Below are 22,034 nucleotides of genomic sequence, written 5' to 3'. Positions count from 1 at the left end.
ATAATTTTCCACGGAGAAAGCAACACTAGTTTACAAAAATATTAAAAATATGTTAAATAAAACTATCATGACTAAAACTATTATTTTTAAAAACACAACCATTAAAAAAAACTTTATTTAAAAAAAGGAAAACAAGCAATCTCAAATATCTCATCCATAACAATGAGTTTAAAAAAAAGAATCTCAAAGCCAATTTACTTCCAATTCAATTGCATTCATTAAAATTCAAATGAACACTTCCTATGGCATTCTGTTTCATCCCTAGATTCCAAAATAAGCAATGTTTGCCAGTAAGGATGTATGTAGAATAAACTGCCTTTACATGCAAAAAGAAAACTATTCACTATAATTTGAGCACATTAAAACTATAGTCAGGACATTTAAACAAGAGTAAGCTTAACAAAAGTGTGTGCCTCAGCAAATGTGTCATATTTGTTTTCATAACAAAGCCTCAAGTAGAAGCACAATACAGAAGCAAAATCCCAGTGACTCCACGAGGCTTTACAGCTGTTCTCTTCTTTCAGTCTCAACAGCATTTGGATTTAAGACTCAGGCTTTACTGGCTTCACTCCTGGTACCCCCATCAGGAGAGAAGTGCAAAGTTTGACCATCTTATCAGTGAGTCCAGAGCCCCCTGTCCCGCCCCAAGGAACCTCTCTAGACATACCTGAGCACCAACACCTCTTCAAGAAAGTACAGGTAGTCCTCAACCTACAACCACAAATTGAGCCCCAAATTTCCGTTGCTCAGTGAAAAATTTGTCCAGTGAACTCGTCCCATTTTACGATTTTCCTTGCCCTATTTGTTAAGCGAATCGCTTGCAGTTTTAAATTAGTAACGTGGTCGTTAAATGAATCTGGGCTCTCCATTGATGTTGCCTGTCAGAAGGTCGCAAAACGACTCCTGAACACTGCCACCGTCAGAAATACGAGTTCAGCCGTCAAGCATCCGAATGGAAATCACAGGACCACTGCAATGGTCATCGGTGTGAAAAAAACAGGTCACAAAGTCACTATCTGCGGTGCCTTTGTAGCTTCGAACGGTCGCTAAAGGGACTGTTGTAAGTCGAGGACCACCTGTAAAGCCTGCAAAAGGTGGTGGTGGTGAGGGAGGAATGAGAGGCTGCTTCTCGCCACTTCCCCTGATTTGATCTAAGAAGCCCCAGGCGGAGTAAGCTATGCCAATCTGCGCAAAGGTGAGATGCCCCCTTGCCCGCCCGCCCGCCCACCGCCATACCGCGCGCCCCTCTCCCGGGTGCCCTTTGGGTCCCCTGCTCCCTGCCCGGCGCGAGACTGACCCAGCAGCAGTAGAGCAAGCAGTGGACGTTGACGCTCCACAGGCCGGCTAAGGCCGTGAGAAGGTGGACGACCCCAATGGCGGCGAGGAAAAGAAGCGCGGCTTCAGGGGTCTCGGTGCCGGCGGCTGATCCCCAAGCCCAGGCGGAGGCGCTCGCCCCCCAAACCCAAAGCCACAGCGGGTACAGGACGCAGAAGGGCAACACCGTCCCCCATAGCAGACGCGACCGCCTCCGATAGGGAATCACGTCTTGCACCAACTCGTCGCCCGGGCCCGGGCCCGGACCGGCCTCCGCCGTTGCCACCATCCTTCTTCCGTGAGCCGCCGCCGGCTCGCTTCGGCCGCGCTTCCTTCCACTTCCGGGGTAGGCGCCAATGAAGCGCGTTGCGCGAGCATGCTCCCGGCCTGGGAGGTAAAGGTGCGCATGCGTCGGTCCTTTTTTTTCCAGCGCCGGCAGAGCCAACGCTTCACCCACACGCCCCTTTATGAATGAGCTATACACGTGGCTCTCCGCGAAGCGACGGAGGCGTCCCGACCGCGCGCCTGCGCGAAACCGCTAGGCGTTCTCTCGTGTCCTGGTGACAGAGTTTTAAGCTCCGCCCTCGCTCGTGGCTCGTTTGAACATGCGCAGAAGAGGTCCGGTGGTGGGGAGGGAGCATGCGCGTTGGGGACAAGGCAGAAACGAGCGTGGCTTTGCTGAGCCGAGTGCGGCATGTGAGTTTTGTATTTTCTTTAAGGCTCTGCTCCGAAACCCTTTTTCTGATTTCAGGGAAAACTCAGGTGTTTTTTTTTTTCCTTCCTCGGTCTTTAACTTGCATCTGCAGAGATTTCAATCTATAATACTTACCGTCAGGATCAGATTAAATGTACACATAACCCGATGACTTGTTGCCTGCAGGTGTTTGGGAAACCAGGAGAGCGGCAGACGGGAACATTTTGGCCGCGGATTTCCAGCACTTGTTACTTTATACGTGATGACACAGTAGCAGCCTTGCTGGATCTCCTTTTAAAGCTGCCTCAATTGGTGACCTTGACAACCAACCCATGGCAGTAAATGGTAGGCGGTGATGTAGGAAAACTTACGCAATAATGCAGACGTTATCTTTGAAACTCTGCTGCAAGTTACAAGGCTGTGTAATAGCCCGAGTGAGAAAGAGAGAGAGAGAAAATTGCTACCAACCTGCGTTCCATTGAGGACCTGTATACTGCACGAGTCAAAAAGAGGGCTGTGAAAATATTTACAGACCCCTCCCATCGTGGACATAAACTGTCTCAACTCCTACCCTCAAAACGACGCTGTAGAGCAGAGGTCTCCAACCTTGGCCACTTTAAGACTTGTGGACTTCAACTCCCAGAGTTCCTCAGCCAGCTTTGCTGGCTGAGGAACTCTGGGAGTTGAAGTCCACAAGTCTTAAAGTGACCAAGGTTGGAGACCCCTGCTATAGAGCACTGCACACCAGAACAACTAGATACAAGAACAGTTTCTTGCCACACACTATCACTCTGCTAAACAAATAATTCCCTCAACACTGTCAAACTAGTTACTAAGTCTGCACTACTCTTCTCATCGTTCCCATCACCCCTCTCCTTCCACTTGTGATTGCATGAGTATAACTTTGTTGCTTGTATCCTTACGATTTATATTGATATTGGTTGTTTCCTGATTGCTTATTTGTACCCTATGACTATCATTAAGTGTTGTACCTTAGAATTCTTGATGAAGGTATCTTTTCTTTTATGTACACTGAGAGCGTACGCACCAAGACAAATTCCTTGTGTGTTCAATCACACTTGGCCAATAAAAAATTCTATTCTATTCTAAATTTTGAAGTCCCAACAGAGGGGAAACCAGTTGTGTGCTGGCAGGTTTTTGGTGAGTAAACTGGGCTAGCTTCTGAACAGTGTTTAAATCCGTTAGAAGTAACCACTTCCATGTGTTTTTCCTAATGTTTTAAAGGTATACTAAACATTTTTGCATTTCTTTTTGTCGTTATCTGTCTTTGGTGGAAAGGCAAAGTGTACATTCAGGATTTTTTTTTTAACTTGTCTCCCTCTCAACAGGCAGGCAGCTCTGGAAATAACCTTGCGGTATTGCCACAAAGAAGCCGAGCAATATGGCCGGTGTGTGGCTGCTAACCCTTCTTCCTGGCAGCAGGACTGTCACCAACTCAAACTTGACATGGCCAAATGTACATCATCCCAGTAAGTTCCCTTGGGCTGGAGTGCTGTTTTGCCTTTGTGGGGAAATCAGCTTTGATTAATTGTGGAACATTCGCTCCATTATCTGCCTGTAGATTTCATAACATTTCTGTGTGCAGCCACTGCAACTTCATAGCTGTGAGAACAACGTATTCCCAACATTTTTACTAAGTTCATCCACTGTTCTTTGTCCATGTTCTATGGGACTTTTATTGTAGCCCAATTGTTCAGAAGATTCGCCAAGATTGTGCTGAGCCGTTTACTGCATTCGAGGAGTGCCTTAAGGCAAATCAGAGTTCTTCAATCAAATGTTCTGAAAACCTCCAAAAGTTTCTCCTCTGCGCTGACCAGGTGAAACTGAATACATAAGGTTGGTGCCCCTAAACGTTTGCATTGGTCATTGGTATATGTGTGTAAATAAAATAATATAAATAAATGAATAAATAAATAATATAAAGCTACAATTCATTTATTGCATACTTTGCCCACATTGTTGCAGCCATTTGACATATTGGGGTGAGAAAAGCTGAAATAACTGACATATGTCACACAAGCAGTAACAATATCTTATTCCTCTACAAGGGACACAGGAGTCAAAAATATAATTGAACAATTATTGTTCTCTTGCCCCAAAACCAAAGTGCATCACTGTGAAACTTGAGAAGTGGTGACTGGGCCAAAAAAAACTATCAACTGGAGTTTATTGTCATCTTATTCTCATTTCTGCACATAACCTGGACATTTTTGCCGCATTGAATTTCTTATAATGGGTGGAAAGTAGTAGCTGATAAACTTCATTGCATTCACCAATGAATGCAATGGTTCGGGGGCTGGAGTCACAACACTGGGCAAATGCATAAGAGATTGATGAAATCATACATTGCACTCTTTATATTGATTGATTGATGATTGTGTGCCATTAGGTTGCTTTTGACTCCTAGTGACCACAATGATAGTTTCCACCCCTCCCTCATGATGATCTATCCCTAACCTGTTCCTTGAAATCTCCCAATAATGCAGTCATTGCTGTTGTAAGTCCATCTACCCTGCTGGTGGTCGTCCTCCTCTTCTCTTTCCTCCCCCCTTTCCCAGTTTTTTTCACATCATCTAATGTGTCTGAAGTAAAATATCCCCTAGAACAGGCCTGTCGAACTGGCGGCCCGAGGGCCAGATGCGTCACGTGCAGGTCACGCCCACTCCAACTCTGCAAAGACAAAAGTCACGATGTGTCATGTGACGCGATCGAGTTTGACACCTGTACCCTAGAAGATAATTAGTCAACTGAATTAGGTCACCTAATTGAACTGGGAAGTTGGGCTTAATGGACTCTTAATTTAGAAAACAGTCCTTTATTCATGACTAAGCAATGAGCTGCTGACAAACCAGCTTGCAAAATGACTGAAAGTCTATGACAATTCTTTGCTTGTTTACCTTGCATTTGGGAAATATGCTCATTTTGGACCCTGGGTGGTATAACTTACTAATGAATTTTGGAAGGGTAATATTTCATTTTGTGTGTATTTTCTCTCTCCCCTTTTTTCACAATCCAGCCTTTTGATTTCTTCAGCAGAAACCTGGCTATTCCTTGAAGTGGCATTATGACTAAAAAATTCGACCAGCAATGGCACCAGCTTCTCACCTGTCATGAAGATATCTTTCCCAGCCTTCAGCATTATTCATTTATCTGCAGCCATCCAAGATATCTCAGTTTGGCCCATTGAAATGGAATCTCAATTTACAAACCCAGGTATCTGGGGTAGATATTTTATTATGCCTGGAACTTTTCCAGGCACTATAGTAAACTGGCAAAGACCCTGAAATAAACTTTTCTGACCTAATTTCGCAGACAGAATTGCAACGTTCCATGGCTCAAAGCAGAGTGATCCAGGCAGATTAATGAGCAGAAGAAAAAAGGAATTTAATTTGCCATGGAACTTCTCTGAAAGTATTTTAATCTTCTCTCGTGGACTGTGAGACTTACCTCAGGGTATCCTATTTATGCCCAGCTAATGGGCAGCACCTAGCCAACTTTGACCTGAAAAAAATCTAAAACATGGTCAGACTTATTATTCAGAGTATAAGATGCACCAGAGTATAAGACAGCTTAGTTTTTGGGGAGGAAAATTGGGAGGCAAAAATCTGCCTTCCAGGTATTCAACTGCTTGGGGATAAAAAAACAGTGTCTAAAGCACGGCTGAGAGTCAGAGGGAGCAGGCAAAGTTCAGATCACTAGCGCCTTGTTAGGGCTGAAAAAAAGCTTTGAAAAAACTACATTCGGCGTATAAGACTCACCCAAATTTTCAGCCTCTGGGGTGGGGGGAAGGTGCATCTTATACTCTGAAAAATACGGTAATTTCTTAGATGGAGAGTCACCATATAGTACCAGAGTTGTATACAGATTGGGAAGCCAAAAAGAAGTCTGCAAATAAGATAAAGAAACATGCTTTTTGTATTATTACCAAGAAAAATGCATGTTCATGCCACTTAGTCACTACAAACTTGATTCAGAGGAGACATGAATACAGTACTTTTATTCTATTTGTAGTCAGTAGAGGGCACTCTGTAAACATCAGAATGTTCTTGATTCTTTGTTTTATGACATGTTGTAAAAAGCTGACAAGAAAAATGACATCAAATGCAACATTACATTAATTAATCAACCATTGTCAGTCTTAACTATTGAATGCTTCTGACTGGATTTATATTCATAACTTTGAATACTGTTGGAGTGATGTTTGTAGTAGTACATGTGTCAATGTATTATATCACTTAGCCAGTGGGATACGAGTTTTGGGAAAAATTACACAGTATTCTGAATTGTCATGATAGGGTAGGGGAAATGATTTGTAAGGAGGCATGAATAAATGTGCAAGAATGAAAAAATCAAATGAAGACCTAATATTGAATGGCCATGGTGACTATTTGATGAGTGCCCTCTTAGAAAAGAAAAGATTTAAGCATGTCAATCCATACATACGCATGGAAAAATGACTGTAAAGCTAAAAGCATAATTGATTTGATTGTTTATGATGGCAGATTGAAATAATTAGTGAATGATATAGGGGTATTGAGAGGTTCCGAATATGAGATAGACCATTATCTGGTAGAATCAAGAGGAGATCTTAGAAAATGGATAAGGAAGGGAAAAAAAGAAGCAAGTAGAACAATGGAGGGAAGAGATGCAGAGATGTGTGTGGAGCTACATTAATAAAGAGTGTAGAAATGGATGTATGGTGGAATGAAGTTTTGGGGAAACATGGATGAGAAAAAAATGCAAGAGGGAGAAAAGTTGAGGATGAAGGGAAGATATTCTTGCAGAGATATTATATTCTTTACAAGGAATCTGTCTCTCTCTCTCTATCTCCTTGCGAGAATGTGGTCAGAGAGGCTAAGGAGGCATTATGATTAGGAGAGGGAGGGAAATGTAGATTTTGATTAAAAATAAAAAATAATTAGAAGTAGATTGGGAGGATAAAACAAGGAGCAAAATGAATGGAATTTAGAATTAAGTGCTGAAATAGTTTAGATGAAACTAAAGTTAGAAAATGCAAGAAGTATTTTAGACATTTGTAGAAGAACGATGGTGATTTGTTGAAGAGTGAAATTGAAATGAATGCTATATTAGTATCCAAAACATGATGGAAAGAAGATGACAAACACTGTAAAATGTTGACAAATAGAAAAGCCACAGGTAGTTATAGCATAATTGCAGAAATATTACATTGTGAATGTGATTTGATTACGGAGTGACTGTGCAGCTTGTTTGATGTGTGTATGAAATCTGTATCCATGCCTGTTAATTGGAGGAATGTTAATTTTGCTCTGTTGTAAAAAGGAAAAAGTGCCAAGTGTGAATGTAAAACTCCTGTGAAATTAATTTGTTACGGGTTCCTGGGAGTTACTTGGCAGAATTCGGATCGAAAGACTGCAAGAGATAATGATCAACATTGAAAAGTGCTTTGTATAGGCAGTGTAGTAATATGAAACTGGCAAAATTTATTGTGCATTTGTTGATTAAGAGAAATCCTAGAACAAATGTTCTTTGAGGTAGTCCTCAACTTACAACAGTTCATTTACCATACTGACTGTTCAAACTTAACACCAGCACTGAAAAAGAATGACTTATGACCATTTTTCACATTTATGACCATGGCAGAATCCCCATAGCCACATGATCAAAACTCAAGATGCTTGGCAACTGGCTCATATTTATGACAGTTGCAGTGTCCTGGGGTCATGTGATCCCCTTTTGCGACCTTCTGATGAGCAAAGTTAATGGGGAAGCCAGATTCACTTAACAATCATGTTAATAACTTAAGACATGCAGTGAGTCACTTTTTATCTGGCTGTTAACTGCCCTGAGTCCTTCGGGAGAAGGGCGGTATAAAAATTAAATTATGATTATTATGATTATTATGATTATTATTAACAGTTGTGGTAAGAAAGGTCGTAAAATGGAGCAAAACTTGCTTAACAACGGTCTCACTTAGAAATAGAAATTTTGGGCTCAGTTGTGGTCATAAGTGGAGGACTACCTGTATATGATGGAAGAAAAACATGGATAAAAATGGAATGCTTGATGAACGGTTTAACAGAGAATATGACAAATATGGATGTTCCCTTATTTGCTTGATCTATTCATGAATAAATGTATAAAAAGTGTAGTGACTTTAAAGGTATCTTAGTTGGTGAAGTGAACGTACATGTTTTTAAGTAGCTGATGCCATATTATTGGCTCAGGGTTGCAGCCGATTGCAGGATGCAGTAAGGACTATGGATCTGAACATTAATTATCAATGTCAGCCTCACTAAGGACCAGGAAATTAATTTCACAGGAAGATTAAAACTATCTTCATCCAGCTTGGCTGACTAACAGAGACTTGAAAACCTGAGCATGTGTATTTCCTCCATCTTCTTATACTATGAATTAAGGATGCACCTGCCTGAGCAGCTTCCAAATATTCTCTCATTTCTCAGGACCTAAAAGATCTTTCAGCCCTTTCACCTAGGTAAGGCCTCTTGTATATTTCCGCCAAGGTCATCTCACTTACTAAGAATGAATGAGGATCAAATTGCAAAAAAAATGCAGGGGGTAATACCTAGGTGAAGAGGGGAAAATCCAAAACGTTTGTGGTTGTATTGAATTAATGAATTTGCCTCAAAGAATGAAGTTTTAAGAACATATTACCGTATTTTTTGGACTATAAGACGCACCGGTGTATAAGACACACCAAGATTTCGAAGAGGTAAGTAAGAAAAAAAATTTTTTTGCCCTCCCTGGCCCTCAGGAACACTCTGCAAGCCTCCCAAACCCTCTGCAAAAAACGAGGCATGCAGAGGATTTGAGAGGCCTGCAGAGTGCTCCCGGGGGCTGGGGGAGGGCAAAAACGCTCCTGTTTTTGCAAAAAACGGGCCTGTTTTCACAAAAATGGAACGAACGGGGCGGGGCTTCAGGAGGCCAAAAATGGCTGTGTTTAGTGTATAAGACGCACCAATATTTCCATCATCTTTGGGGGAGGGGGAAAATGCATCTTATACTCCGAAAAATACGTTATGTGAGGCATTGTGGAAGCAAGGATGATTTGCAAGGATAGAAAGATGTGAAGAACTAGATATAAGTAGTTTCATTTTTTTTCCCCTTATCTCATGCTTTTGGCTTATATTTCTTACTCCTTTTCTGCCTTCTATGTAGTGCTGCTTATCCGGGAAGGAAATACAGGTAGTTCTTGCTTACTGATTGCCTTTTTCAGTTATAACCAGTGGTGGGATTCAGCCAGTTCGCGCCACTTCGGGAGAACCGGTTGTTAACTTTCTGAGCAGTTTGGTGAACTGGTGGTTGGAAGAAATCATTAGGGCAGAGAACCGGTTGTTAAATTATTTGAATCCCACCACTGGTTATAACTCTAAACAGTCATTAAATAGGGCAGTCATTAATTGAGGGCCATGACTGTTAACTCCCTCCAACAAGTCCTTAAAATTTGTGGAGCATGCAATGTCGGCAGCTGCCAGCCAGAGAAATAAGAATTAGTTAGCTGGGAGTTTTGGCATTTAGGGGTAGGATGGGGGGCAAGAACCCATTTGTTCTGTTTTTGTGGTTTCAAAGGTGTATGATTCCCATTTACTATGACCAACTTCTGGGAAGTAGCCTCCAATGTGTAGAAAACTTTTTTGGGGGCGGGGGAAACCCATACAGAAGATGCAGGTTTCTTAGGCTCTTGCTTCATTTCCTCCCTGGGGGAACATAAATCACATGAAAGCTAATTAATGAAATTTTCTAAATGGGCGGTGGTGTTAATGGTCCTTAGTGCAGAAGAGTGACTTGTTTTATGTCCTCCCTCTTCCTCTGGCTCAAACTCCCCACCCCCATCCCACAACCTCAGACCAGGATGGGAACATTGCCTTGAACCACTGCAGCCTTGAATTGCCATCTCCTGCCAAGCAACTTGTCAGCTTTGCCTTAATTTCTCATGCGGAAAAATGTCCTCATTTTACACACCGTTGCTTGTTTGCTATTGAGAATGCCCATAAATCAGCACAAGTCCTTTTGGTGTCGAAGTTCTCTTTGCTGGCAAGGGAAGACTTCTTTTGAAATCTGCAGAGGGGCAAGCATAGGGAACTGCATTCCTTTTGTGTGTACTAGTACACACACACACACACACACACACATTGACGCACAATGGCTTGCCTCCAAGAAGAGTCGTATATAGCCAATAGCTATGAGAGAGTGAGTGGAGGACATGGATGGTACAAAGAATCAATGCCAGTCATTCAAAGCTTTGCAGCATTTTTCAAATGGCTTCTTTGCACATGGGCTAACCAATGAACTACTACTCATGGTAAAGGAGTAACTGGTGTGAAGTATATGAACATTCATACATTCTTGGTGAAAATTCAGATGCCTGCATGTCCTAATTCCATATGTATAAACGGGAGGGGGATAATTTGGAAAAAGGCTTGACAAAAGTGCCAAATGGGTTTTTTTATGGGCCCGCATTTTGTGAGCAATAATAACCACAATCGGCACCAGATTCTATGCAGATATTCTACACTGGGCCCTTTCAGAGTCCCAATCTTGAGCAAGTTATCAGATGAGACCATGTCCCGACAGCTGTCCATGGTGAACCTCAGATTTTTCTCTTCCTTGCAGCTCTTCAGATTCCATTCTTCCCATGAGCCATCCAAGCCAAGTATATTTAATTCAGTTTGGTTTCAATCTCTGCAAAAAAATAAAAATGAGCATTTTCTGGGGTGTGAATGGCTTTGGGAGTTCTTCTCCCTGGCTATATCTTATTCCTTTGTGTCATCATCTTCCAGTTTTAAATTTGGAAGCCATTTGGTCTCCCATAGGTGAATATTGACTTTTTCTTAGTGCTGTGCTGTGTTGCTTTGCATGGTGTGTCTCTTCCCCACCCCCTTTGCTCCTCTAAAATGAGGCCATGTTGTCCAGTTCATCCGTGAGAAATGGAATATCTCCAGGTGGATAATAATCTGTGCAGGTGGCTACTGCTTTTTAAACAAAGTAATAGGTCTGTTTGTGCCACCCAGTATGGGATCAGGAAAGTTTGCAGATTCTGAAGGATTAAATCATGCAAAACAAAACAGAATCCACACAACAGGGTATTGCTGTTGCTGGTAGCCCTACTGGTCTGCTACATAGTTACATTTTTTAAGAAAAACTGCTAGATGAGTGAAGTATTTGTGGATATAGAATTCTGTTGTGGTCCGCCAGCAGCCTGCCGGAGCTGGCTGAGGCTGAGGTGGGGCCAGGGCCATCGGGGAGTGAGGTGCGGACTCCAGAGCCTCCAGAGACTGATAGTAGTGAGGCAGAGGAACAGGAGGAGCCTGTTCTTAGTGCACACGTGAGAAGAGCTGCCAGAAGGCAAGAGCAGCTCAAGCAAAGAGGACAACTTGGGAGTAGGGCCAAGAGATGATTGGCCCCTCCCATAAGGCTTAAAACAGACCAGCAATGGCATTTGGTCTTTGCCGGAAAACAATGGTGGTAGCTTTGTCTTCTTGCATTTATTTTTGTATCTGTGACTTCTGAATGTTTGCCGAGAAAGGCCTTTGGCAGTTTGCCTAATTGGACCAAGGTTTGCGATAGAACTGAGGAATTTGTGTTAGGAGGAATTTGCTTTAATTTAGTTGAACTATGCTGGGAATTCTCAGCTGCTCGAATAAAGTTTGTTTTTTCACGGACTGAGTTTCCTAATACCTACTTAGGCCTGGGTCACAACAAATTGCTACTTAGTTTCTTTTTTAAAATATTCCTTAAATAAATGTTTGTGTGTTGAAGGAAATCAGTATCCATAATGTTTGGCGGCACATCCTACAATAATTGCAATTGCTGCGCTATTAGTAGAAGATGCAATATTTTTATTTTTTTTGCACTTGAGATGCTCAAGAGAATGTGGGGCTATGCAAAGAAGTGGTGTCAGAAAGGAAGGCAACAAGATCCCATGAAGCCCATAGGATGTTTTATTGAATGACAAGGAGCTCCATAGGGTGCTATAACTTTGTAAAAATTGGATGTGTCCCATTGCAGTCTAGTAATGATGGGCAGTGTTCTCTGATCAATCAGATTTGTTGTTGCCAAGGGAGTCTGAAGGATGCATGGTCAGTTGCGTTCCATCCCAAAAGTTCTATCTTGGGATCTTTTCTGATGTTCCATGGAAGTCCTTGTGGGTTTTTGAAAAGCTATGCTGCTCTATGGATTCCTATGCAGATGTTTCCCACTTGTTTCCAGAGTGAGGGAATAGTTTGTAATGATTCTTCTTGATTATAACTGCATTCTGGGATGAAAAGCTGTATAGCTTAGAACATCTCCAATGTCTATGTTGTTCTGCCACCAGGAATTGAGTCGGTTTACAGATAGCCCTTGACTTGACAATTGGTTGCTTTGCAACCTTTTTTTGAAATTACAGTAGCCCTCCCCGGGGTACTTACGACCTGGTTCTGAAGTTCCAGTGTTGCCCCCTGTGGTCATGTGACCACACGTAGGGCATGTTGGGCACATGGTAACTGGCCCCTCATTTTGAATTGTTTGCATCATGTACCTCATTTTATGATGGTTTTCTCCAAAAATGGAAGTAAACGCTATTTTTTTTTTTTTACAAAACAGGACTATAGCGAACCATTGGTTTGCTTAATGACCACAAAAAGGTTGTAAAATTGGGTCAATCACATGGGTGACTCATTTTACAAGCATCACAACTTACGACCATGATGGGCAGGCTCCATGATAGCCATAACTTGAGGACTACATATAGGCTATTTATAGCACTGAAAATTGTAAAATGGTTGTAATTTGTGGTCCTCTTAGGCCCTCCTATTTTTCAAGATGGTAGTCTTGGAAACAGCGAAATGGTCAAAACAATTTATCTCTGCTCAACTGATGCTAAGTGACTTGCCCATGCTATCCTGTTCCTAAGCATTATGCAGAAACATAGCTGCCATGGAATAAGTGATATAGGAATAATTATTGATGTGAAATGACCAGCTTGATCTTCTGAAAATACTGCCTTCAGCTGTTGGCTTCTGGGCAGGGAAGACTCCCTGGTTTTTACTTTTACCTCAGAAATCTCAGGCCTGCAGAACTGCTGCTCTTGCTGGCCAAATGCTTCTGCATTGCTAATGATCACTGTTCCAGCCTTGTTTCCTAATACTAATATAATATATATTATAATATATATAATATATATATATATATTATAATTATATATATATATATATAATTATATATAATTATATATATATATATATATATATATATATATATATATATATATATATATATATATATATATATATATATATATATATATATAGGTCTTTAGTTGTTAGGGTTTCTCCGTGTAAAATTAGAAGTGTCTTGGCGGCGTTTGACGAAGTCTCATTCGTCATCTTCAGGCTTCAACGTGCTCCCAGAAGCACGGCTGAAGCCTGAAGATGACGAATGAGACTTCAAACGCCGCCAAGACACTCTAATTTTACACGGAGAAAACCCAACAACCAAAGACCTATATACAAACACCCGTGAAAACCTCAGAAAACATATATATATATATATATATATATATATATATATATATATATATATGTATATATATATAATACTAATAATAATACTAATTATAAAAATATATATTATATATATATATATTATAATTATATATATATATATATATAATTATATATAATTATATATATATATATATATATATATATATATATATATATATATATATATATATATATATATATATATAGGTCTTTAGTTGTTAGGGTTTCTCCGTGTAAAATTAGAAGTGTCTTGGCGGCGTTTGACGAAGTCTCATTCGTCATCTTCAGGCTTCAACGTGCTCCCAGAAGCACGGCTGAAGCCTGAAGATGACGAATGAGACTTCGTCAAACGCCGCCAAGACACTTCTAATTTTACACGTGAAAACCTCAGAAAACATATATATATATATATATATATATATATATATATATATATATGTATATATATATAATACTAATAATAATACTAATAATAATAATATATATAACCGTATAATATCTATGTATAATATAATCGGGTATAATTGGGCAGGTTTGCTTTTTACCTCTTTTTAAATGCTTTGGGTGCTGATATTGTCATATTTTCGAACATTTCGTATGAAGAATTTCCAAAGGAAAAAAAATGCAACTCCTGGATTAGTAGTAGCAGCAGCTGCTCTCAAACATCTTTAATCCCCCCGCTCCCACGTACACACTCCTTTTGCGTGACATGGATATTCTGCTCCAAGGTGAAGCTACAATATATTGGCCAATATATTTTCTAGGACAGGGGTCGCCAACCTTGGAAACTTTAAGACTTGTGGACTTCAACTCTCAGAATCCCTCAGCCAGCAAAGCCTTAAAGTTACTAAGGTTGGAGATCCCTGCTCTAGGCCATTCTTTAGAACCTATAGGCATCCTGGGATCAGGAAATGGAGATGGTATCCAGGACTGTTCATGTCACAGCAGGAAAATTGCTTTGCAAAATTTTGGGGAGATGGCCCTGACGGGGAAAGAGGGAGAAGGAAAATTGTTTTAAAAAGGAACAGAAGATCCCTGCAGACTGCTGTAGAAGTTTGGGAGACTTGAGATTATCTGTAAATTGTAAACCAATGCCCAGAATAAATGGGACATCTTTCCATAAAGCAACCAACGCTAACATTAAAGTATTGATGTCCACTTGTGTACCAGGAACTCTTTTTGGAACTTCACCCATGCTCAACATGAATGTCAAAGATCTGAAAATGCAAACAGTGTACTGTAGGCGGGCAAGGCATTCATTTTTCGCTGTTTTAATTTCCAAATGCACATGCAAAAAAGACATCAGCACAAACACAACAGAGGATCACAACAGGCATGGAAAGGTGAGATTCTTCTTTTCAGCAGGCATGACATCTGGAGAGCACTGATGACCCTGTGCTTGCTTCACAGAAATCCTTTTCAAAACTCACTGTACCCAAAACCTAGTGCAAATATTTCTGGAGGAAGCTACAGCTGTATAAACATACACAGAGGGCACGATTCATCGGGCTGTTCCATGCACGCCACAGTAGTTTCATGCTTTCAGTTCTGTGGGAATGGTGTCTTTCTGGTATGTGTACAGTAGTGCTTTCGTGTCAAGGGTTAACTCCTGGTAACTGCCTGCAGGGGCCCCTGCAATTTTCTTGGCAAAGTTTTCTGGAGGTGGTTTGCCCTTGCCTCCTTCCTAGGACTAAGGGACTGGACCAAGATCTCCTATCCTGTTTCCCCCAAAATAAGACATCCCCTGATAATAAGCCCAATCGAGCTTTTGAGCGCATTGCAATAAGGCCAAGCAGGGGTGAAATGCTCCCGGTTCAGTCCGGTAGCAATGGCAGCGGGTGGTTTGTAGAACTGGTAGCAAAAATCCCTCCCCCACTCCACCCAATGCCCGGTTGCCTGCTTCCCAGCTTGCTGCTTCTTTTAAAAAATGCTTTTAAAAGGTTAAAAAAAGAGGCTTTGACGATCACAGCTGAGCCGCGCAATCATCAGAGCCTCTTTTTTTTTACTTTTAAAAGCATTTTTTACAACCTATTCAGCTGAATAGGTTGTAAAAAAAATGCTTTTAAAAGTAAAAAAAAAGATCGTGCATCACAGCTGATCACCCTCCCTCCCCCGCATGCTGTTCTACTTACCCCATGCCTCCTTTTGGCGTGCAGTGCGCGTACGCGCACCTTGCATTTGGTGCATGCACAGCCAGCAAATCGGTAGTAAACCGGTTCAGATTTCACCACTGAGGCCAAGCGCTTATTTCAAGGTTCAAAAAAATATAAGGGTCTTATTTTCGGGGGAAACACTGTAGCTAACTTTATGCCCAAGGCAGGACTTTGACCTCAACATCCCAGTGTCTAGCCTGTTGCCTTAACCACTGAGCTGATACGGCCTTTCAACTTTACTAAGCGTTATAATCCTGTATTTGTGTATGGGAGCTTGTCCCGTTTCAACCAGTTCTAGCGGGATGCAAATCACAAGCACTTCAATCCTCAACCAGAAATACGGGTAGTCCTTGGCTTACAACAGTTCATTCAGTGACCATTCAAAGTTACAAGGGCATTGTTGTAAAAAGTGATTTATGTCCCTCTTTCACATATGCAACCGTTGCGGTCTCCCTATAGTCACGTGATCAAAATTCAGAGGCTTGGCAACTGACTCGTATTTATGACCACCGCAGTGTCCCAGGGTCATGCGATCCCCTTTCAAGACCGGATAAACAAAGTCAACGGGTGAGCTAGATTCCCTTCACAATTGCATTACTATCTTAACAAGTGCAGTGATTCACTTAGCAAGAAAGTTGTGTGTGGCCAAAAAAAGTCGTAAAATGGGGCAAAACTCACTTAACAAATGCCTCACTTAGCCACAGAAATTTTGGGCTCCATTGTGGTCATAAGTCGAGGACTACTGGTAGTGGCCTGGGTAATGTGGGCGAGGATGCTGCCAAGCAGTCAGTCCTGTGTAGGTCTTCTGCAGCAGTTCACTGCAGCCAAACGTCTGAAGATACAGTTCCAAGCTCCAACACGTTACAAAACAGTACGTGAATGAAAAGAAAAAAAGAAGGGGCTTAAATCCTACCCTGAGGAGTATCTTTGATTAAAAAAAACAACAACCCCCCAGACATAATAGATCGACAGGGGACACCATTATACTGCTACCCTTCTTATAATCAACTCGGTTATTCTGAGCTCTTAAAAAGGAGTTTGCAGTTTCCAGCAGGAACTCTCTCTGCCCCGTAGCAATATGGCTGACTCTCATGTAATACAGGTAATCCCCAATTTACGTATAAGAGTTTCAGTGGTGGGTTTCAAATTTTTTTACTATTTTTTTACTTTTTTTATTATTATTTTTTACAATTTTTTTTACTGTGGGCGTGGCTTGGTGGGCATGGCAAGGGAAGGATACTGTAAAATCTCCATTCCCTCCCCACTCCAGGGAAAGGATACTGCAAAATCCCCATTTCCTCCCAATCAGCTGGGACTCAGGAGACAGAGAATAGATGGGGGCGGGACCAGTCAGAATTTTTACTACCGGTTCTCTGAACCACTCAAAATTTCCACTACTGGTTCTTCAGATCCGGTCAGAACCTGCTGAAACCCACCTCTGAAAAGTTTGTTTAGTGACTGTTTGAAGTTACAATGGCACTGACAAAAGTGACATGACTATTTTTCACACTTAGACTCTTGTCTCAACCCCATGGCCATGTGATTTACATTCAGATGCTTGACAACAGATTCATATTTATGACAGCTGCAGGGTTATGTGATCCCCTTTTGTGACCTGGCAAGCAAAGTCAACAGGGAAGCTAGATTCGCTTAACAACTGGGTTACTAATTTAATAACCGCAGTGATTCGCTTAATAAAATATGGCCAGAAAAGTTGTCAAATGGGGCAAAACCCACTTAACAAATCTCTCACTTAGCAACCTAATTTCTGGGGTCGGTTGTGGTTGTAGGTCGAGGATTACCTGCATCCTGTATTTGTCAGGCACAGCCCCAAGATAGCTTCAAGATTTTTAAAGGAATAAGGACTGAGGGGCTATTTTGATGCAATTTCATATAGAAAAATAATTTTTTTAAAAAGTGTGAAGGACGGATAATTGGAAGTCCTGGGTTAAGGGCAAAATGATAGCTATATTAGGGCTTTCTGTGATTAAGTGTGCCATTTTAATCCAAAGCCAGGCTGTATGCTTTCACAGAAAGGTACACTATGGACTTTTATTTTTTATAATACAGATGCTTTTGCGTAGTGACTGCCCTATGTAGTGGCCATTTGAGGTTATGATGGTGCCAAAAGAGTAATTTTACAATTGGTCCTTGCACTTAAGACAGTCACCATTTCCCTATAGCAGGGTTGTCAAACTCAAGACCCGGGGATCAGATACAGCCCACGGGGCTGCCCTGGAAACAGCAGACCAACCCAGAGTGCCTCTGCCAGCCAAAATGGAGCTCAGGAAGGCTGCATGTAGTTCTCCTGAGCGCCATCTTCGCTGGCAGAGGGTTGCAGGAGGCAGTCACAGCCGAAATGGAGTTCGAGAGCCCGTTTTCGCTGGCAGAGTGCTTGGGCCACCACAAGCACCCCCGACACGAGTGACGTCAAGCTGGCCACACCCACCATGGCCATGCCCACCCCAGCCCTCCAAGGTCAAACAAAACCCTGATGCGGCCCTCAGTGAAATCGAATTTGACATCCTTGCCCTATAGTCACATGATTGAGATTAGGATGCTCAGAACTGGCAGGTATTTACAACTGTTGCGGTGTCTCATGGTCATGTGATCACCATTTGAACAGTTCATGGAAGGTTCCCAACAAGCAGGGTCAATGGAGACACTGGCAGTGGAACCATCAGTTGCGGTCACATGTCTATGGAGATTCTCAGTCATCCAAAGTTGGTTGTCCCAAAGGTGCTTTTTTCAAGAGGCAACTGGACTTTCTTGGTTTTCCTTGAAGACGTTTTGCTCCTTGGATGAATGAGAAGCAAAACATCTTCAAAGAAAAACCAGCTAGTCCAGTTGCCTCTTGAAAAAAGCACCTTTGGGATTGCAGTCATATGATGTCTCACTTAACAACCACATCGCTTAGTGGTGGAGTTGCCTGACCCGTTTATCATTAAGTGTGGATTACCTGTACCCTTCCTCCTCTCGGATATAACTGTCCCTGGGTACATAGCAGATGCTGGCACATACTGAATGACTACGAAGGTACAACAGTCGGTTTGCTTTGTTCAGCTGTCCAGTAAGATCAACTACAGTAGAAGAAATAGTGAACAATTGTGACTTGCTCCAGTGCCCTGTTAAATATTTGAAGACAGGGATAAACAGTGCGATGCCTTCCGGACAGTTTTTCACTGTAATGTCTGCAGCCCCTTATTGGTTGAAAGCGACTTGAGTTAAAAGTTCAAAACAGGGCAGAGGATATGCAATGAAAAGAGCTGTTTACAACAAATTCATACAGTAAGTCTTGCCCGCCCCAGCCCTTCATAGATAATTATACCCTTAGGATCTTTTGAATGAGCTGCTGGGTGACGTTGTTATGTGCGCCATTGACTTTTAGGCTGGCCACCACTGAACTTGGTGGCCAACCTAAAAGACAGTCTGCTTTTTTAGAAAATCATTTCAGCCAGACCCATTTGCTGTATATCAGATACAGTAATCCTGGCGTAGGACAGAGCTTTAGGTTATCCAGCGGTGTGGTAACTCATCAGCAATAAAAATACTTCCACCATAGATTTGCAGAATGTAAAAGTGGCTGAGAGGTCCAGGAGACAAGGGTGTCCTTTGGTGGGTGGGTGGGTTTCTTATTGGTATAATGATCCAGAATTGCATGCTACAGTGGCAAAAAGAAAGCATTTCTATGATGTGTGCTGAGCCTGTTTTGACCAATGAAAGGGCATCACTGAGGCTAACTTGCATGAAGTCTTCAGCTAGGCTCAGGTGGTCAATGGAAAGTATCCGTGGCTGAGAAGCAATCAAGAGATCAGGAAGTTTCAGTCATATTCCTAGGAAGAACGTCCTTAGCATCAGCCTAAGGAGCCCATCTGAAAAGTTGAGCTATTCTGCATAGCTTTCAAAAATGTCTTTAACTGGGTGCCAGGTTCTAAAATTCTTTCGGATCAAAGAGACACAGCATTGGCTGGGGAGTCTTAGCACCACAGCAAAACTGAAGAAGAAAGATGGGTATGGAGGGATAGTTTTCAGTGCTGCAGAAGGTATATCAAAGTGATAAATGAGAAAAGGCAACAGTCCGATACTTGCTCAGGGATGAACCATTGCTGAAGTGTAGCAAGAGAGATGGATGGAGGGTCCTAAAATATTCAAAGGCAGATTGGGCAGAAACCTGTGCAGTGCACATTGAGTACCACAGTTTTCCATCTATCTCAGGAGGGGGAAATCTATGACCTTCCAGATGTTCTTAAACTTTATGATGTTCATCATAACAAATCACTGACCATGTTTTTTTTTTGGAGCCGATTAGAGTCAAACGACATCCATAGTTCCCAATGTTATCCGCCCTTAATCTAGACCATTTCTCATTGGTCCATACAACTTGAGGAGGTATGATACATAACAACTGCTTCATTTTCCAAGAAGAACCCTCTAATTTGCCGTTCTGTGAGGAGGCTGGGATTTTGAGCTCGAAACTTCACGAATTAGAAATCCCAGGATTTTTATGGGTTGACAAGCCCTAGCAGTTATCGTGACCTAATCGACATTTTTAATCTTTACTCTTATGGTATAACTTAGTTTAGGGGATTTGTTTTCTTCGTGGCTAATCTGCACATCAGCACATTCCAGAGAAGGGAATTTCCCATTTCAATAAAAGTTGAGAAAAAGTACCCCCAAAGCACGGAAACCTTACCGTGAGCTAGAACCTCCTGCTTTTGTGCTTGGTGTATCAACTAGGTGTAATGCCCTGCAGTTTAAACACAAAGAACACGATGCTAGACGTACAGCTACACAATATGAAACTGCCCATCGAGAGGACATTGGGTGAGGGGCATGGGAAAGGCAGTGTAGCAAGGTCCACCCTGATTCAATTCTCAGTGCCCAGGAATAATCACGCACAGGCTCTTATTAGTGTTACGGGGTCCAACGAGTTCTGCCCAATGGATTGGTCTTGCCCCTCCACGCCATTCACCCCCTTCTACACCCAGAGCAGCTCATATCAGGTGGAAGAACCAAGGGTCAGGAGGTGAAGTAGGAGTTTTGCATGGAGTACAGCCTGTCGATAGGGTTGCCCACTCGAGTTTGCAGGAGGTTGGCCTCAGCCGCAGACAGCAGGCAGTCACCCAAATGGCCAATCGTGTCGCTGTCCATGTCATGGAAAACACCTTCCGAATCTAAATGGAAAAGGAAAAGAGACATTGCTTGGGAAGATGAAGGTTCTCAAGCTAGAGTAAATCAAACCCCCTCTCTGGGAGAGAAACATGATTGGTCAGAAAATGCAACCACGCCCAGATTCTTGGAGCTCATCAATTAGTACGGCATCATGGACCACATGTAATTCTTTGCTCCAACTTAGTTATGGCTGAAGGAAAGGAAAGGAACCAGCTCCCCACTTTCACTAAGAAAGTTGGTAGCTGTTACTATATCACGCTGTTGACATAGCTCGCTCCAGACAGATGGACTAGTCGGAGCAAAAGATTGCCTAGGACAGCCATAGCCTTTTCCCTCTGCTCCTCTTCCCCTTGTTTTCAAGGTCAATGCAAAAGCACCATTTTCAATGTCAGGTAAATGCATGTATGACATATGCATTACAATTTACTGCACAATAGATGTTCATAGATAGCCTTTGAAGGGAGGGGAAAAAAAAAAGAAACAGTCAATGGGACTGATGGGGAAAAAAATAGAAACAGCAAATGGGACTAATGTCTCCCTTTCTGTTGTGGGGAGACCTATGCAACCACATTAAAACAGTGCTAGCAAGAAATAAACTCTTGTTGCAGGTATATCAGAACAAGGTGATACAGAGGTTGGATATCTGAAAGGGAGTAACTGAAGGGATTTGAGGAAGATGAGCTCACCGTATGGATGAAGATGATCTCCTGGCAACTGGGGTGGGGTGAGTCCTTGCCGGTACAAGTCTGTGCTGTAGCTGTTCTGATCCAAGGGAAGCAGCTGCTGCTGGGCAATCCTGGAGTAGGGTACCATGAGCCCATCTATTCCATGCACACTGGCACTATCTATTGAGCAGTTGCCGAAGCAATCGGAAAGAAGGTGCAAAACATCACTAGCAGATGTTAACAACAATAATACTTTTTATAGAGAACAATGAACACCGATTGAAGCTACTTTCTCCAACATCAGATAAGACTTATTGAGTAGATGCGCAAGTCTTATCATAGCATTGTTAAGTCTTATCACAGCAAGGAGATGGTGGACTAGAACTTTTCTCTTTGCTTTTCAGGTAGTTCTTGGCTTACAATCATTCATTTAGTGACCGTTCAGAGTTACAACGGCACTGAAAAAAAATGAAAAAAGGTCTTCGCACTT

At 42.0% G+C, this 22,034-nt stretch overlaps 3 protein-coding genes across 7 annotated transcripts in view; 1 reads left to right on the top strand and 2 right to left on the bottom strand.

Annotated features, from left to right (window-relative positions):
* ATP13A1 (ATPase 13A1) overlaps positions 1-1,697 on the bottom strand; it is a 36,630-nt gene extending 34,933 nt beyond the window's left edge. The window contains exon 1 of the mRNA XM_058167281.1: positions 1,298-1,697. Coding sequence (XP_058023264.1) covers positions 1,298-1,603 — 306 coding nt within the window. The 5' untranslated portion in view covers positions 1,604-1,697. The remainder of the gene's footprint in view (positions 1-1,297) is intronic.
* A 229-nt stretch (positions 1,698-1,926) lies between these two features.
* CHCHD5 (coiled-coil-helix-coiled-coil-helix domain containing 5) lies at positions 1,927-6,383 on the top strand. Of its 5 annotated transcripts, none has more exons than XM_058167287.1 (4): positions 1,927-2,010; positions 3,358-3,498; positions 3,714-3,846; positions 5,063-6,383. In XM_058167287.1, coding segments are annotated over exons 1-4 (315 nt in total). In that variant the 5' UTR covers positions 1,927-2,008; the 3' UTR covers positions 5,102-6,383. The 5 variants fall into 5 exon arrangements, with proteins under 5 accessions (XP_058023270.1, XP_058023268.1, XP_058023273.1 ...); XM_058167285.1 differs by having other exon boundaries at positions 5,046-6,383; XM_058167290.1 differs by having other exon boundaries at positions 3,714-3,865; positions 5,066-6,383.
* Positions 6,384-18,547: 12,164 nt separating this feature from the next.
* Positions 18,548-22,034, bottom strand: part of LOC131190188 (LIM homeobox transcription factor 1-alpha-like) — a 107,775-nt gene continuing 104,288 nt past the window's right edge. The window contains exons 7-8 of the mRNA XM_058167282.1: positions 21,566-21,724; positions 18,548-20,881 (exon numbers count right to left, since the gene is read on the bottom strand). Of these exons, the coding sequence (XP_058023265.1) occupies positions 20,727-20,881; positions 21,566-21,724 (314 nt within the window). The 3' untranslated portion in view covers positions 18,548-20,726. The remainder of the gene's footprint in view (positions 20,882-21,565; positions 21,725-22,034) is intronic.

This window comes from Ahaetulla prasina, chromosome 2 (assembly GCF_028640845.1).
Source record: "Ahaetulla prasina isolate Xishuangbanna chromosome 2, ASM2864084v1, whole genome shotgun sequence".
In the NCBI taxonomy this organism is placed as follows: Eukaryota; Metazoa; Chordata; class Lepidosauria; order Squamata; family Colubridae; genus Ahaetulla; species Ahaetulla prasina.
This window is presented reverse-complemented; position numbering and strand designations above follow the sequence as displayed.

Excerpts from the sequence above, each read along its gene's own strand:
- CHCHD5 (XM_058167287.1), top strand. Across the intron at positions 3,499-3,713 it reads GCCAAATGTACATCATCCCA|CCCAATTGTTCAGAAGATTC; the intron begins GTAAGTTCCCTT and ends CTTTTATTGTAG. Across the intron at positions 3,847-5,062 it reads TTCTCCTCTGCGCTGACCAG|CAGAAACCTGGCTATTCCTT; the intron begins GTGAAACTGAAT and ends TGATTTCTTCAG.